Source organism: Podarcis liolepis (assembly GCF_965112155.1).
Source record: "Podarcis liolepis genome assembly, chromosome: 2".
In the NCBI taxonomy this organism is placed as follows: domain Eukaryota; kingdom Metazoa; phylum Chordata; class Lepidosauria; order Squamata; family Lacertidae; genus Podarcis; species Podarcis liolepis.
The window spans coordinates 117,703,669-117,720,163 of NC_139555.1; the positions used below are offsets into that span (position 1 = coordinate 117,703,669).

The window sequence follows — 16,495 nt, forward strand, 5'->3', positions numbered from 1 at the left end:
AGACAAGGGGGGAGACTTTACTGATAGCAAATATTTATTCCCTTATTGATAAAGAGGAAAAGAAACCTTTATTCAACTCAAAATTCTTATAACACAATCAAAAAGCATTCGCTGCTCCTTGAGAAAACATTCAGGAACTGCAAAGCCCTGGAGACATATTAGTTTTAAAAAATAAAATAAAGATCATGTGATCACTGAGTCATTTCCAGGAAGGGAAACTCCCAGTGGCTGAAAACGGAGAAAGTGAAACTTAACTCGGATCTTTGGTGCGAGGGAGCCATGGCTGCTGCAGGGGGTCACATCCAGCGTCTCCGTGATGAAGCCACTTGCTCCATCTGCCTGGATTACTTCAAGGATCCAGTCACCATTGCAGAGTGTGGGCACAACTTCTGCCGATCCTGCTTGATCCAGTGCTGGGGGGAATCGGAGGCAGAGGCTTCCTGCCCTCAGTGCAGAAAAAGAGTCCAGAGAAGGAGCCTCATCCCCAACAGGCAACTGGCAAACTTCGTAGAATTAATCGAGAATCTCAGCCTTCAAGAGGGAAAGGAGGAAGGAGGGAAAGGAGGAGTCTGCGAGGATCACCAGGAGCCCCTGAAACTCTTTTGCAAGGAGGATGAAGCCCCCATCTGTGTGGTGTGTGACAGATCCAAGGAGCACAAAAACCACGAGGTGATTCCTCTGAAGGAGGCTTTTGAGGAATACAAGGTAGGAGATCCCTGGATCTGGAGGGGGAGAAGTAGCTGTGGATTTTTCTTGGGAGGTTTTCTTTTTAATTCTCAGGTCCAAAGTAGGCATGGCATGAATTGGTGGTTGTTTATTATGTAAAAAGCAGCCCAGGGGGAGCCTGAGGGCTCCTGGCATGGCTGGGAGGAGGGAGTTGAAGTCTTTCTCTCTTCCAGGGGGACAAAGGGTCCTTGATATCCCTGAGTAGCATCTGCAAAGACTAGGTAGAAGTCTGTAAGCAAGGGGTGACCTAACTGGGTCCCTGAGCCCCACAGGGCTGGCACAGAAAAAAGGTAGCTGGTCCAGGGAGCCATGGACCCAAAAAGGTTGAAAATCTCTGGACTTTTATTTCCTCCAGTAAACTACTTTGCTATTATAGCAAGGCCACTGGGCGCAAGAAGCCAGCATACTATTCACCTCCTCTCTGTGTGTCTCAATCAGACATGAGTTTTTCCTTTTCTCTTTAGGGAGAGATCTGTCGCCGCCTGGAGATTCTGAGGAAAGAGAGAGAGGAAATTCTGGCCCATCAAGCAGCCCTGGACAAGGAATGCAAAGACCTCCTTGTAAGTGTCTCTGTTGTTACTAGGGAGGGAAGAAGCACTTGAAGAGTCGAGTCAGGACTGAGGAGGGATGGGGAAATCTGCCCATTTCAGCTTCTCCCCATTTCTCCTTTTTCCATATCACTGTTTATTAATTTATCATTCTGAAAATGAATCAGATGTTAGGGTGGCTACCTCCTTGTATAAATATTTTGAAATGTACTTTACCTTCATAAATACATTTTTTTCTGAACATTACCTGGCTTGTTCAACCTTGAAAAATTCAGAGGTGTGAATTTCAAAAGATTGCTCTGTTTCATTCTCCATATTTTTTCAGCAATGGTAAATTACGGCAGGTAAATTCACTTTTGAATGCAGCTAATTTGGGTTTATTTTCCATTGTTGTTTATTACATGAATAGCAGTGAAGGAGAAGCCTGAGAACTTGTGAGCTGAGAGGGTGGAAGTAGGTCAGTTCAAATCCTGATTTACCATAAATATTTGTCCATAAAGAAAGAGTTGTCTTTCTAAATGTGCACTATTGTTCATCTTAAGGAAATTCAGGGAGCTATGGGGATAAACTCTGCGCTTTCTCCTCATTCTCCTGTTTCTGTTACTTTCCTTACACCTCAATGGTCCCAGTCTAAACTGAGGGTGTTTTATGTCCATGGACGTTCTCCGAACAACTCTGAACTCTGGTTATGCCATGCCCCAAATCATGCAGGGAATATCCTGTGGGGATGTTCAGGGAGGCAGGAGAGGATATATTATTTTATTATATCCTTCATAACTTTCGCCAGCAAGTTCTATAACTTAGCAGAGTTGTTAAACAATCCCCCTTTTAAATTACACAGCGGTTAGCTAGTTGCAGGTTCATCTGAACCTCACTATTTAGGATTCCTGGTTTCCCCTTTTTATATCCCTCCTAAAAGAATAGACACGACCATCTGATTAAAGTTATCATAAAACTAGTTTACTTACAATCATCCAGTTCACAATGAGATCCCTGAAGGCAGACTTCATTTACAGAACAACATATAATTATGTTTACTATCCCATAAGGGAAATAGTCTCAAGTGACTGCGACTGAGCAGTCACTTCTCCTAAGTCTTAGGAAGACACAATGGAGAAGACACGGAGCAGAACATGGAGGCCGTGCGCTCCTCTCCCAAGAACAGGCCACACTCACATTCACTCACATGCAAAGGAAGTCTGTCCCAGCTCAGGAGGAACTAGCAAGTTTTCTCCTGAGTGATACAAAGCATTCCCCAGCATGTGCATTGTAGGACTGTTGTATTTGCTTGCAATACGTTTTTACATCCCACATATCCATGGCTAGAAAAAAATGCTCCTTCCTTTAGGTTGTAGCCCTCTGCAAAATAGAAGTCAACAGGAACAGCAATGGAGAGGGCCTCCCCTCAAAATAAAGGTTTACTTCTTTAGTAACTGGAGGTTTCATGTCTCTGAAAAACCAGAAGTGTCCTCCCTGTGGAATTCTCATAGTTCTCTTCCTGATGTTTTGAAGGCTGAGCACCTTCCACACTCAGACCTCCTCTTTTCTTGCAGAAATTAACAGAAACTGAGAGGCTGAAGACTGTGGAGAAGTTCAGAGAACTGCGCCAGTTCCTGGAAGCACAAGAAAAACGTCTGCTGACACACGTGGAAGAGGTGGAGAAGGAGATTGCAGGGAGAAGGGATGAGCAGCTGGCCAGACTCTCCAGGAAACTCTCCTCTCTGGAGAGGATCATCCAGGAGATGGAGGAGAAGCGTCAGCAGCCAGCGAGTGAACTCCTGCAGGTAAGATGGTGGCAGGAACAGCCCAAGGCTCCAGGAAAAGGCTGCCCCTTTCATGTATGCAAGGAGTGCAGGGGCTGAGATGATGGAGCCTCTAGTCAGGTTTGTAATGGACAGGAAGACCCAAGAGACCTGGGATGCTTAACTCACCTGAATGGAGACTAGAAATTCTTGATGGAACGGGAGCTGATCTTCTGCTCTTTGCTGATGCTTTGTCTCCGAACGCCTCTCAGCTGTGGGGGGCTTCATCTAGGATGCGTTCAGGCCTCCTTCCGACATGAGACTGTCCCTTGACCAAGCTTCTCTTCCTGTTCCCTCCATGATTTCTGGGTTGATCCCCTTCCCCATGGATACAGATGGGCCCAAAATGGTGCTCAGTCACAGTGACCAAAGAGCAAGACAGAGGGACTCATCCAGACTGCTGCTTGTTCCACCCCTTTCCTCCAGGAAAACCCTCTTTTTACTGCTGAATTAGAGCCAACCTCAGCCAGGTTTTCTCTGGATTGACGTTTGCTTTGATGTTGCACTAAGGAGCAGGTTTTTCCTGAGGGAAAGCGGCAGGGCAAAGGCAAAACCACTTGTACTCGTGTTTTCTGGACACAGGAAAAGCAGAAGTGTGGGCAAGCCCAAAGAAACACTGAGCTGTTTTTTTATTACCCCTTTGGAGGCATTTTATGCTGCAGGTGCTTTTTTTACTTCCAGATGAAAAACAAAATTTGAAATTTTGGGACTTCTATTGAAGACAGTGCCCTGGTAGGATTATCCTGTAGGCTTACTTACATCTGAATTGCACAATGCAAACTAAATTAAAGTTACTAAATTATAATCTAAGACTAGAGATGGTGTGAATCGTCTCTTGAACCCACAAATGTGAAATTTCCCTAAAATGCTGGTGTATTTTCATAAGGATTTTAAACAATAATGGCAAACTGATGTGGAAATGTGGAGAACTTGATATCAGAACAATTAAGTTTTTAAGACTGGAAAAATAAAAGCTGTGAGAAACCAAAACTGGCTGATTCCGCCATCCCTACCCAAAACCTTGGCATGTGCCAGGCAGACTGACATCCGAGGGGCAGGGTCTGAGGGGGTCTTCCTAGTTTGGCCTGTGGTGTGCAGTGAATTCCCTTCTCTTTTCCCCTCTAGGATGTGAGGAGGACCCTGCAGAGGTAAGTGGTTCTGGCTCATTTCCATTCTTTGAAGCAGAGATGCAGGAACCTCAAACATGGCCCTCCAATGGCTGCAGGGGGGAGACTGTAGGACTCACTCGCTGCAGCACCTCACACTTTCTGTTCATTGACTTTGTGGTAATTTCAAACATCTAGAAGAGAAAGTGCCAAAGATGCTTGGGAAGAGCTTAGGACATATTTCAGTGTCCAACTAGAAGCCCCTCAACTCTGGTAACTCAGCTCCTTTGAGGCACTTAGGGAGGGAAGGTCTGTTGGTCTAGAATAGGTGGGATCTTTTTCTTGGGAGCGTTTCCACCGTGAGAGGCTGAAGGTGGTCTGGAGTGGCGGGTCTAGTTGTTTCCTGCCTCTGGAGGGAGAGTCCCATGGGGCATGGAGTTGTGCCCTTCCTGGGTGAGAGAGGGGGTGAAGGGAGGGTGGAGGTTGCTCTCTTTGACCACTGGGCAGTTTTGGACATCACTCACATCCTCTGGAGAAGCTCAGGGAGGGAGGGGTTGCAGGCATTCCACCTCAGGGGTTTGGTTCTTCCATCCTGGGACCTTCCCAGAAAATTGTTAGGGGGCAACATTCTTTGAAGCCATGGGAGCCCTCCGGTGGTGTCGCTTGGGGTTACATCTTGTCCCTTGTGCTGTTTAGCATGCTTACGAAGCCACTGACAGCTGTCCTCAGGGGTTTTGGACTGAGGTCTCATCTGTGATGGAAATAAACCTGTTGGGAAATAAACTTCCACTTTGTTCGTCTTATTGAAATCACCTGCAATAATCAGGGAGGTGAGGCCACAATGGGGCCATTCATTGTTTTTCTTTTCACCAGATATGAGGAAAGAGAGAGTCCAGAGAAGCCACTGGCTTTCCCTCCAGAGCTGAGGAACAGGATCTTCGAATCCTGTGATCTAAATCACCTTGTGAAGAATACAGTGAAACAATGGGAAGGTAATGAAAAATGGCTGCCAGGATTTCACACTGGGAATTCTACTATTTCTTCAGAACTGAACATGCCAGGCTCTTATTGCATGGAATTGAGTAACCCCAGGATACCTTCCTTCTTGGTGCTCCAGCCTTCATTTCCTGTCCCCCCAAATGGCCCATGTATATTGTGATGCTGGATCCTGTAAAGAAAGCCTGAACCAGAGTGTAGAGCAAAGTCAGGATTTTTTCCTCCCATGTGCATCTGTTTACAGTTATACGAAACCTCCTTTTCCTTGTGGTTCCCTGTCTGCACAGTCTGGGGTTGTCCTTTTGGAGGTTCTCCTTCTCTGAATGGAGTCAAAGGGCATTAAGAAGCCCCCAGTTCCCCCTCTGCCTCCTGCTCAGGCTTCTTTCTCAGCCGTGGAGCCAAGGCCTGAGCCGTCTCCCCCTCAGACGTCCCCCTGCAGCTGCCATATCTAGGGCTTCAGCCTTCAAGATCTCCTGAGAGTTCCCCCATTGAGAGTGGAAGCAAGAGCACATGAGCCCCAAAGGACACAATTATGCTTGTGAAGAACCTTAAAGATTTGTAGAAGGTTTGTGAGGAAGGGCTTCCTTTTGCCTGAGAGCTCTGCCAATCCTCCCTCATCAAACTTCGCTTCTCCTTATGTTTCACAATTTTGGCTTTAATCATTCCCCCCACCACTTTACTTGGGGAAGATGTTAAGGCTGCCTCCATCTCCCCTCTGCCTCCTTTTACGGGATTCCTATTGCTCTGCCTCCCCTCCAGTCCTCCAATGCAGAGCCCAATTTAGGGACAAAGTTCAGAGACCAGCAGGATTCATGCTGAATATTTTTATTCTCTTATTTGTAAGCTTGCTTTATGATTGCTGAGGGTTTTTTTTGGTTTGTTTTCTTTTTATATATATATATAAATTTTTATTAAGTTTTCTTTTTGCAAATACTTCTTACAACCATGATTACAAATTAACAATTTTTGAACTTCCACCAGCACCTCCCTCAATCATCAATTTTTCATATCTTCTCGCATTTTCTATGTAGTATTGCCAATTTAATATTAGCCTTCCAACTCTAATTCTTTCTTGCAATATACCTTATGTTATCACAAAGTCTCTTTAAAACCCACTAGCGTTATATGTTCATCACATACAGTTTTCAGATAATCCGTAAACTTTCCCCAGTCCTCGATGAATTTGTAATCTTTCTGGTATCTAATTTTTCCAGTCATTTTATCCAATTCTGCATAGTCCATAAGTTTCATCCTCCACTCGTTCAAAGTCGGTAATTCCTCTTGTTTCCACTTTTGGGCCATTAATGTTCTTGCTGCTATAACTGCATACTGAAAAAGTTTATAATCACGTCTTTTTATCTCTCTTCCTGTTATTCCTAATAAAAAGGCTTCTGGTTTTTTTAACAAACGTATATTTAAGCATCTTTTTCAATTCATTGTATATCATTTCCCAGAACCCCTTTACCTTCTTACATTCCCACCACATATGAAAGAAAGAACCTTTTTTTTCTTTGCATTTCCAACACTTGTTGCATGTTTTATACATTTTTGCTAATTTCACGGGTGTAATATACCATCTGTATACCATTTTCATAATATTCTCCTTTAACGCCGTACATGCAGTAAATTTCATATTTTCATTCCATACCTTTTCCCAATCCTCCAATTGTATATTATAGCCAAAATCTCTGGCCCAATGAATAATAACCGACTTTATCTCCTCATCTTTTGTTTGCCATTCCAAGAGTATTTTATACATTTTTGAGATTATCTTAACATCATTATCAATTATTTCCATTTGAAATTTCGATTCTTTCTCTGTGAATCCCCTCTCTTTAAGATCTGTTTTAAACCTTTCATTTACCTGAAGATAATGCAACCAATCATAAACATGCTCCTTGACTTGTTCATATGGCTTCAATTTCCATTCCCCCCCCTTTCATTACCAACTCACCATATGTTATCCAATTTACTCTCATGTTGGTTTTCTTTACGCTCATTACCTCTAGTGGTGACAACCAGTGCGGAACTTTAGGCTCCAATATATTTTTATACCTATCCCAGATTTCTATTATGGAGCTCCTAAAAACATGATTATCGAAACCCTTATGAATTTTCTTCTTCTCCAACCATAAATAAGCGTGCCATCCAAATCTATTATCAAATCCTTCTAGGTCTAATAGTTTGTTATTTTTTAATTTTATCCACTCCTTTAACCAACAAAGACAAGAAGCTTCATAATATAGTTTCAAGTCTGGCAGGGCAAAACCGCCTCTTTCCTTGGCATCTGTTAATAACTTAAATTGTATTCTTGGCTTTTTGCCCTGCCAGATATATCTTGAAATCATTCGTTGCCACTCTTTAAACACGCTTGTTTCCCTAATTATAGGAATCATTTGAAACAAAAATAACATCTTTGGAAGCACACACATTTTGATCGTTGATATTCTGCACCAAAAAAACAGTTTCATTCTACTCCAGATTTCTAACTCTTTCTTGATTCCGTTCTGATATAAATCAGTATTTTGGGGGGTCAACCAAATTCCCAAATATTTTATCTTTTTAGCCACTTCAATCCCTGATTCTCCTTGCATTTTTTCTATCAGACTCTGATCTATATTTTTAGCCATTATTTTGGTTTTCTTCTTATTTAACGTAAATCCAGACACTCTGCCAAACTGGTCAATTTCATTCAATACCTCATTTAAACTATTTTTGGGGTCTTCAATCGTTATTACTAAATCATCGGCAAAGGCTTTAACCTTATATTCATTTTGACCGATTGTCACTCCTTTTATTGTATCATTATTCCTTATTGAACACATAAGGACTTCCAGGACTGTTATAAATAACAATGGCGAAAGAGGACACCCCTGTCTAGTACCTTTCCGTATCTTAAATTCTTCTGTAAGTATGTTATTTACAATCAATTTGGCTCTTTGTTCTGAGTAGATTGCCCTTATTCCATTGTAAAAATCATTTCCAACTTCCATCATTTCCAGATTTTTTAACATAAATTCCCACAATATATTATCAAAAGCCTTCTCCGTATCCACAAACATTAATATAGCTTGTTTCTCATTCCTGGCAGTCAGATATTCCAAAATATTTATTATGTTTCTAACGTTGTCTTTCATCTGTCTGCCTGGGAGAAAACCTGCCTGATCTGCATGTATAACTTCCTGCAAATTTTTTTTTAATCTTTTTGCTAATATTCCAGCAAATATCTTATAATCTGTATTCAGCAGAGAGATTGGCCTGTAATTCTTCACTTGTGTCAAGTCGGAGTCTTGCTTGGGAATAAGTGTGATAAAGGCTTCTTTCTACGTTTCAGGAATATCCTGTTGTTTCAATATATTATTCATAACTTCTTTCAATGGTACTGTTAAGGTGTGCCTCAGTTCTTTATAGTTAACTGGATGTTAAACCATCCGGTCCTGGTGCCTTTCCTTTCTTCAATTCTTTTATTATCTCCATTATTTCCTCATTTTCAATTGGAGCATTCAGTCTGTCTTTCTTTTCTGTCGGGATCTTTTGCACCTTTTTTTCTTTTAAAAATATTTCTATTTTCTTCATGTTGTTCTTTTCTCTGTTGTTATATAGATGATTGTAAAAGTCCAAGAATCCTTTCCTGATACCTTTTGGGTTTTCTACTTCTTCTCCATCCAGCATAATTTTATTAATTGTACTTTGTTCCTTCCTTTTCTTAATTTGCCATGCAAGCCATCTGCTAGCAAACTCAAAGTTTTTTTGTCTTAGCCTTTTGATGTTCCATTCCACCTCTTTGTTTATAATCATTGTGAATTGTGTCTGCAGGGCTTTGATATTCTGTTTTATTTTTGGACTATTTGGTTTCTTGATTAATTTTGTTTCATTGTCCATTATTTGTCTTAGAATTTCCTTCCTTCCTTTCTCTCTATTCTTATTTTTAATCGCATTCTGTTGGATGAAGAATCCTCTCATTACCGCTTTGCTTGCGTCCCAAACTATACTCATTTTTGTACCTTTATTCATATTATCCATAAAATATTCTATCAATTTTTTCCTTGCCTCTTGAATGACCTTTTGGTCATCCAAGAGATAATCATTAAGTCGCCATCTAAATTTGAACATTTTCTTTAACTCATTATATATCATTTCCCGATTTTTTAAAATTTCTCTACAATCCCACCACATGTGATAAAAAGTCCCTTATTTTTCCTTGCATTTCTAGCATATATTCGACCCAGTTTTGTACATTTTTGCAATCTGTACTGGTGTAATGTACCATCTATACATCGTTTTCATGTAGTTTTCTTTTAAAAGGGAACAACCTGTAAATTTTAAATCTGTTTTCCACAATCTTTCCCAATCTTCGTACTATGATCGCTGAGTTTTAAAGCTTTAGTTATTTTCATAGATTCTTCCTATGATTTTCATGTTTATAATTATTTATGTACAATTTAATCAATATTTAATAATTGTACTTGAATTTAAGGATGCCACGTTATGAAGTGTTACTTTTGTATGGAGATTTATTTCTGGTGGAAGAGTGTTGCCCTTACACTTTATATCTTTTTGCTTCCTCAGATGCTGTGTTATACAGAAAACCGATTCAGAAAGGTAAATTTCCAGGGGAGGAACAATTTCACAGGAGGGATAGGGACTGATATTTCATGGGTGTTGAACCATCTGTTCTGCAGACTTTGGGACCCCCATCAATGGTGTAACTCTGGGAAACAGTCCTCTACTTGTGTTTGGGTTATTTCTATGTCCTATGAATGAACTGGGCAGGAGGTTGAAGGCTTGGATTGGGGGCAGAGCTTGTCCCTGCGAAGAACCTGCGCACCAGTCTGAGTTCCTTTCCTGCCAATAGACTATTATCCTGCTTTCCCCCTTAATTTTATTGATTTTGCTTTCTTTCATAAAATTTATATACTGCTTGATTGTGGGGAAAAGCCTCAGAGCCTTACGATATGTTACAAAAGCCCTTAAGGAGAATCCTGCAGGGTCAGTCCAATGTCCGTCTTGTCCAGTTCTCATGTATAAGGAATAAGTGTGTTAAAAAGGGCACCCGCAAGCACCCAGTCCCTCCTCCACCTCCTGCCAGGCTGGTCTCCCAGCAGCAAAGCGAAGGCCATAGCCGCCTCTTCCTCAGAGTTTCAACCTCACCAGCCCCATTTCTCGTGCTTCAGCCATCCCCATCTCCTCAGAGTCCCCACAATTCTTAAGAGGTCAGCCCCATTCCATGAAGGAGGACTTCCCATTGCATGAGACCCTTAGAATTACATGACAAAGCTCTGCCAATTCTTCCTCTGCAATTTGGTTTGTCAGCATACTTGGAAATTCCAGTTTCAACAGCTTTTCCCCACCAGTTTACTTGGGGCAGATGTTAAACCTTTCTTCATCCATCCAGTTCAGACCCCCATTTCATTTGTGGATTTTGAATGATTGTATTCCTCTATTTTCTAGTATGGTTTACCATTTCTGATTTTTCCATATAATCATGGAATAGCGAAGTTTGAAAGGATCCCAAGGATCATCTAGTCCAGCCCCCTGCAATGCAGGAATTACTGCTAAACACGTTACCGCATTTTTCGCTCTATTGGATGCACCCAACCATAGGACGCACCTTGTTGGTTTTTTAAAAATAATAGTTTTGTATTAAGTTTTCCATTTTAACAATCCAATCAAATCACATTAAATATTCCAAATTGTACAAATACATATCATAAAGTCCAAATATTCCGCCAAATTATAAATTTTTGTTGGGGCTTCCCATGCTTCAAGTTCAGTGGGGTCCAATCATCTTATATTTCTACTGCCTTAAGTTTCCAATAGTCCCTTCTTTAAATCTTCCTGTTGTTATCCTTCTTTCTTTCATAGCCTCTGAGTTGTGCAATAATATGCTTCTGTGCGAACTTTGTGTGACTCTTTTTTTTTTTTTTTGCAGCTGGTAAGTCTTTTACTTGCAGTATGTCCTCACACGCTGGTGTTTATGCCAAATCCATCCAAAAGTCCTTCTCAGGTGGCAGACACCATCTTTTCCCAGTTCTGATGAAATAAAATCTAGGCATTTGCTCATTAATTTTCTCAGACAGGTTGCAGCAAACATTAGTCTTTCCAGAGGAGGTTTGCCAAGTCAGACTTGAAGTACAGATATGATAACAAAGTAAGAGCTCGCCTCCCCCTCTGACTATTAATCTCTGCAACTCAGTCTGTCTCATCATGGCAGATCCCAATTAAATAGTACGTCACAGGAGAGTCATTTATCTTCTTCCAAGTATTTAAAATAACAAAGGCTTCAGTTAGTTTTATTATTTCCACACAGTTTATATTTTCCGATCTCACTTGCTATAGGTAGTGTAGACGGTTCTTCGGGGGGGGGCATTGTTAGGTATTATTGTAGTAGAAAAAGAAAAAGTTTTATCCCCCCCTTTCCGTTCCGTTCCAACATACCGGCTTAGATGTTATTCTTTGATGTTATCTTCTTCCTTCCGTCACTCTTAGCACCTTAGTGGCTGTAGTTGGCAGATTAAATACCCTTTCTTCGCCCAAAGCATGTACAATCTTAAATCCAATTTTTAACCTTAAGAAATGGAATGAAGACAGCGTCCAGGAGATATGAGCTCTCTCTCGAGGGCTTTCCATCCAGTGCCCCCACCCCCTCCTTCTTTACGAACTCGGGGGTGGTTTGTGGGCAGCCGCAGATGAGACTGCATTTTCCCTTCCACCGGGAAGAATTTGGGAGGCTGATTACTCCCATCTCAGCTTCTAAATTACCTTGTGTGAGCTGGAGAGATGGTATTGTCAGCCATCTTCCGTGGTGCCCCAGCGGAGCACCTTGTTTTAGAGGGGGAGAACAAGAAAAAATTCTCCCCCTCTCTGCTCAGCACCCCTTCAGTGAAGCCGCAGGAGAAACAGAGCCCCTTCCATTTCTCCTCCTGCTTGGCTGAAGGGGCGCTGCGCAGCTCTTCCCTCTCTGCTGAAGCCAGGAGAGTCTTGCTCTCCAGGCTTCAGCGAAAGCAATGCGAAGCCTCTGGAGCGCGGAGGGAGCGCTCCCTCTGCGCTTTGGAGTTGCTATTGCTGAAGCCAAGGAGCCTGCATTCGCTCCATAGGATGCACACACATTTCCCCTTGATTTTTGGAGGGGGGAAAGTGTGTCCTATAGAGTGAAAAATACGGTAGTTGTTTTAATTCCTTAGGCCTAGTGATATTACATTCTCAGGAATAATCTTTTGGACAATAGTTAACATCACTACTTAGGCCTATGGCTGTTGTCTTTTGCAATTATGTGTTCTATGATTTTCCGTATTTTTCGCTCTATAGGACGCACGTTTTCCCCTTCAAAAATCAAGGGGAAATGTGTGTGCGTTCTATGGAGCGAAGACGCCATAGCCCCGCGACCCTCTCCCGGCTGGAGAGGTGACGCGCGACTATGGCAGGAGCCTCTCCGCTGCGCCTTTCCGCTGCTCCCGACCCTTCTCGCTCTCCAGGCTTCCAAGGTAGCCGCCTGAACGCACCTTAAACGGCACCTTGTTTTAGAGCAGGAAAACAAGAGGGGGAAAGTTCTCCCCTCTCTGCGCAGCGCCTCCTGCCGCTTCGCTGAAGGGGCGCTGGGCAGAGAGAGGGAGAATTTTTTTTCTTGTTCTCCCCCCTCTAAAACAAAGTGCGTCCTATTGGATCAGAAAAAAGAGGGAAGAGTTTCATTCCTGCCTAGAGAGAGTTGGGTTGCTTTTCCATGTGACCTTTTTCAGGACTGGTTGCCACATGTCCTCTTTTTCTCAGTCAGGTCCTCTATTTTCATGATTAAAATTTCTCCCCTGGGCGGATTTTTAAAATTTGTCAAAATGTCTCAAGTTGTTTGGTTTGGTTTACAGTAACCCGTGAAAAAATTTCTAAGGCACCCAGCTAAGCTAGCCTAGAGCAGAGAATCGCAACAGAGCAGCATCTTCAGCTAGCCACATCCTGTATAAAACCCTTCTCTTGTGGCTGAACTGAAAGGACGCTGGCTCAGCTACAAGATCTTGGAGAAGGAGTCTGGGAGGGCAAGAGTTAACACCCCCCTGCCCTTAAGGAGAGACCATATGTACATGTTTAACAGTTTAATAAATTGTTCTGTGCACACTTGCGTTCACAAAGATGTGAACATGAGCCCAAATACTTTCATGTGGCAAGTGAGGGAGCAATTTGTATTGTTATTTTTTTATTATTAATATTATTATTATTATTCTTTGGTTGTTGAAAGTTAAGAACATTGCTACTAGCAGTATATCAGAGCTTTGAAAGCCTACAAAGAGTAGCGGTATTTAAAATGAGTGTCATAGCGATCCATGGTTAAGAGTAGAAGTTGGCAAATGTGTCCTCTTTTTTGCTCTTCAAAATAACAGCAGCTCTACACTTGCCTGTCATGACTGTCCAAGCCCCTAACTGGTAATCCTTTTGAGTTATTCCCCCTTTCCCCCAGGGAACTAGTCTTATGGTGTATATTAAATCCAAGAGAGAAACATGGAATAAACAGTCCTTTGTAAAATTGCCCTGCTACCTGCCTCCTCTTCCCTGGCGGCAAGGCCTAAACCTCCAAGATGGTGGGGAGGAAGGCAAGGAGAGACCAAGTGGGTGAGAGCGATGGAGAGCAGGAATAAACAGGCTCCCCATTTAACACAATTTTCACTTGTGGGCACGAGGCCCAGAACGTGACCCCCACGAAAGTGAGGGGAGGCCTATATGTGGTTTAATGTTGTATTTTTATGCTGTGAGACCTGAGACCTATGGATGGAGGGCAGTATCCAAATATAAATTATTATTATTATTATTATTATTATTATTATTATTATTATTATTACGGGGGGTCCTCATATCCCAACCTAGAGCTCCCCAAAGGCCACTCCCCTCTCCTGCCTCCTTCAATTCTCCTCTCTTTCCCCTTAGATAACACAGAAGAGCCGAGTAAAAGGGTTCCTGGGTGGTTTTTCCTCCTAGAAAATGCCTGGGTTGAGAGGAGGGCAGGAATAATACACATCGGATATAAGAAAGTGAAGGGAACTGATTTATTTATTTATTATAAATATTTATTTTTATTTTGTATTTTTTCCTTTTTCTTTTTCATTCTGTAATAATGTGAAGGGAACTGATTTAAAAACCAACAAGGAAGATATTTATTCTGATGAAAGTCTGCAAGGAGGAGTCTCAGTCTAGCATGCGATGCAAAGAAATCCCCTTGATCTGAAAGGGAATCTGGGGTTTCTGGGTGTTATTTATTTATTTATCAAGGTGTCCATTTCTGTCTCTCACCTGACTCTGCCTGATCTTCTCTTTCCCTCATCTTCTCCCCAACAGCAAATGTCACTCTGGATCCAGACACAGCCCATCCTGAACTCATCCTGTCCAAGGATGGGAAAAGCGTGAGATGGGGAGACAAACCTCAAGCCCTGCCTGACAATCCTGAGAGATTCAACAAGCGGCATTGTGTGTTGGGACGTGAGGGATTTACAGAAGGCAGACATTTCTGGGAAGTCACTGTGGAAAGTGGGGGATGTTGGGCATTGGGGGTCGCCAGGAAGTCTGTGGAGAGAAAGGACTATTTCCCCTTCAGTCCTGAGGGAGGGGTCTGGGCTGTGGGGAAGAGGGGAGATGAGTACTTTGCCTGGACATCCCCTCATCTCTCTCCTCTGTCCCTGAGGGAGAAGCCCAGGAGGATCCGGGTGACTCTGGACTATGAAGGGGGACGTGTGTCTTTTTCTGACGCTGACTCAGGAGCCGAACTCTACACGTTCTCAGGAGCCTTGTTCTCTGGAGAGACCCTCCTCCCTTTCTTTTATCTGGGGGGAAACAAAACCCACTTCAGTATCTCCTGAGGAGACTAAATCTGCCTCTCAGGCCCAGCAGAAGTTTCTCTCCAGACCAGAGTGACTGACATAAAAACCATTTACCCGCCAAGAGCCCTTTGGTCAGTTTCCCAAGGGCCCTTTGAGAGGATTCATTCCAGTCAAAATCAGCAGAAATAACCAAACAAAAATGGGTTGCTCTTGCTTTGCATTTTCCTTCCTTTTCCCAGAATTCCCTCTGCAGCTTCTTAAAGAGACAGTGACACTTTTAGGACTCCTAATAAATTTTCTCACCTTCAATCTTGTTTTCTATTTGAGGTGTCTGATTTGGCAGAGGACGATACTCTTAATCCCAGGGTTGTGGGTCTGAGCCCCACGTTGGGCAAATGTTTCCTGCACTGCAGGGGGTGGGACTAGATGACCCTCAGGGTCCCTCACAACTCCGTAATTCTAGGAAACCTTCCTCTCCCCACAAGACCTTATGCAGCTGTGAAAATGCATGCATCGTTGGATTAATAGAGGAGTATAAAATGAACCCCTTGATCCATGTCATGCAGGATAGCTTCTTGCTCTAGAGGCCTCAGATGGGAAGAAAAATAAAAAGAAATTGAACAGGGCATCATCTTCAAATGCCCTCTGCAAATACAGCCTCGCCATCTCCACACATTGTCAGAAGTAAACCTTCTTGCATTGAGTGGGGCTTCTGCTCAGTTAAATGTGTTTTGAGTGGATGCATTAACGTTCCTTATTCACAGGCTGGATTCTGTCTATCGGGGGCATCAAATGGGGTGTCCTCTGGATAATGCTGGACTCCAACTCCCCTCTGACCCATCCAGGATGGCCAGGGGTCAGAGAAGATGGGAGCTGCAGTTCGGCAGCCTCCGGAAGGGGCCCCATGGGCTGTGCTGCCCCATACATTACACAGGGCACCTTCCCTGTGTTCCTCAGCCCCACCCCAAATACACAGTGCTCCCCCAAGGAGCGTCATTTCGGCAGCAGGTGCATCTAATTTCTCTCCTGGGATACTAACAGCTGGAACAACACATGCCTGTGGAATTGACCCCTCTCAAAGATCAGGCAGGACTCTCTCTGGCTCCACTATCAGGGCCACTGACTACTGACCGGTGCAGCCTGCTCTCCTTTCCCTGCGTTTCCCACGAGGTGGCGGCACATGATGGAATATAGACACCTCCCCCACACCATTGACATTTGTTGCAGCAGATGCGTAGGTTTCTGTTTCTGTTTTAAAATAAATTAACTGTAATGTATACTCTGAAGACGTTAATGTTCATTGTGAGTGGCTGTGGGGCAAAGCTTCCTGGGACGGTGACATTTGAAGAAGAAACTAAACTCAGCTGTGCAAAACTTGATGTTGGACTAAATAGACCTTTGGCTTTCCTGATAAAGTCGTACCTTGGTTCTCGAACAGAATACGTTCCGGGAGTCCATTCGACTCCTCGAAAGTGTTCAAAAAACCAAGGTGCGGCTTCCGATTGGCCGCAGGATCGTCC

At 43.0% G+C, this 16,495-nt stretch overlaps 2 protein-coding genes across 3 annotated transcripts in view; one reads left to right on the top strand and one right to left on the bottom strand.

Moving 5' to 3' along the window:
- The window catches only part of LOC310701488 (zinc finger protein RFP-like), a 221,327-nt gene that overhangs the window by 72,130 nt on the left and 132,702 nt on the right, over positions 1 to 16,495 (bottom strand). The window lies entirely within an intron of this gene.
- On the top strand, positions 183 to 16,252 carry LOC310701627 (zinc finger protein RFP-like). 2 transcript variants are annotated; one of them, XM_083492805.1, is made up of 7 exons: positions 183 to 705; positions 1,191 to 1,286; positions 2,828 to 3,058; positions 4,202 to 4,224; positions 5,056 to 5,174; positions 9,748 to 9,780; positions 14,497 to 16,252. In XM_083492805.1, exons 1-7 carry the CDS (start codon positions 280 to 282, stop codon positions 15,012 to 15,014), a joined length of 1,446 nt encoding a protein of 481 aa, XP_083348931.1. In that variant the 5' UTR covers positions 183 to 279; the 3' UTR covers positions 15,015 to 16,252. The 2 variants fall into 2 exon arrangements, with proteins under 2 accessions (XP_083348931.1, XP_083348932.1); XM_083492806.1 differs by lacking the exon at positions 9,748 to 9,780 and having other exon boundaries at positions 184 to 705.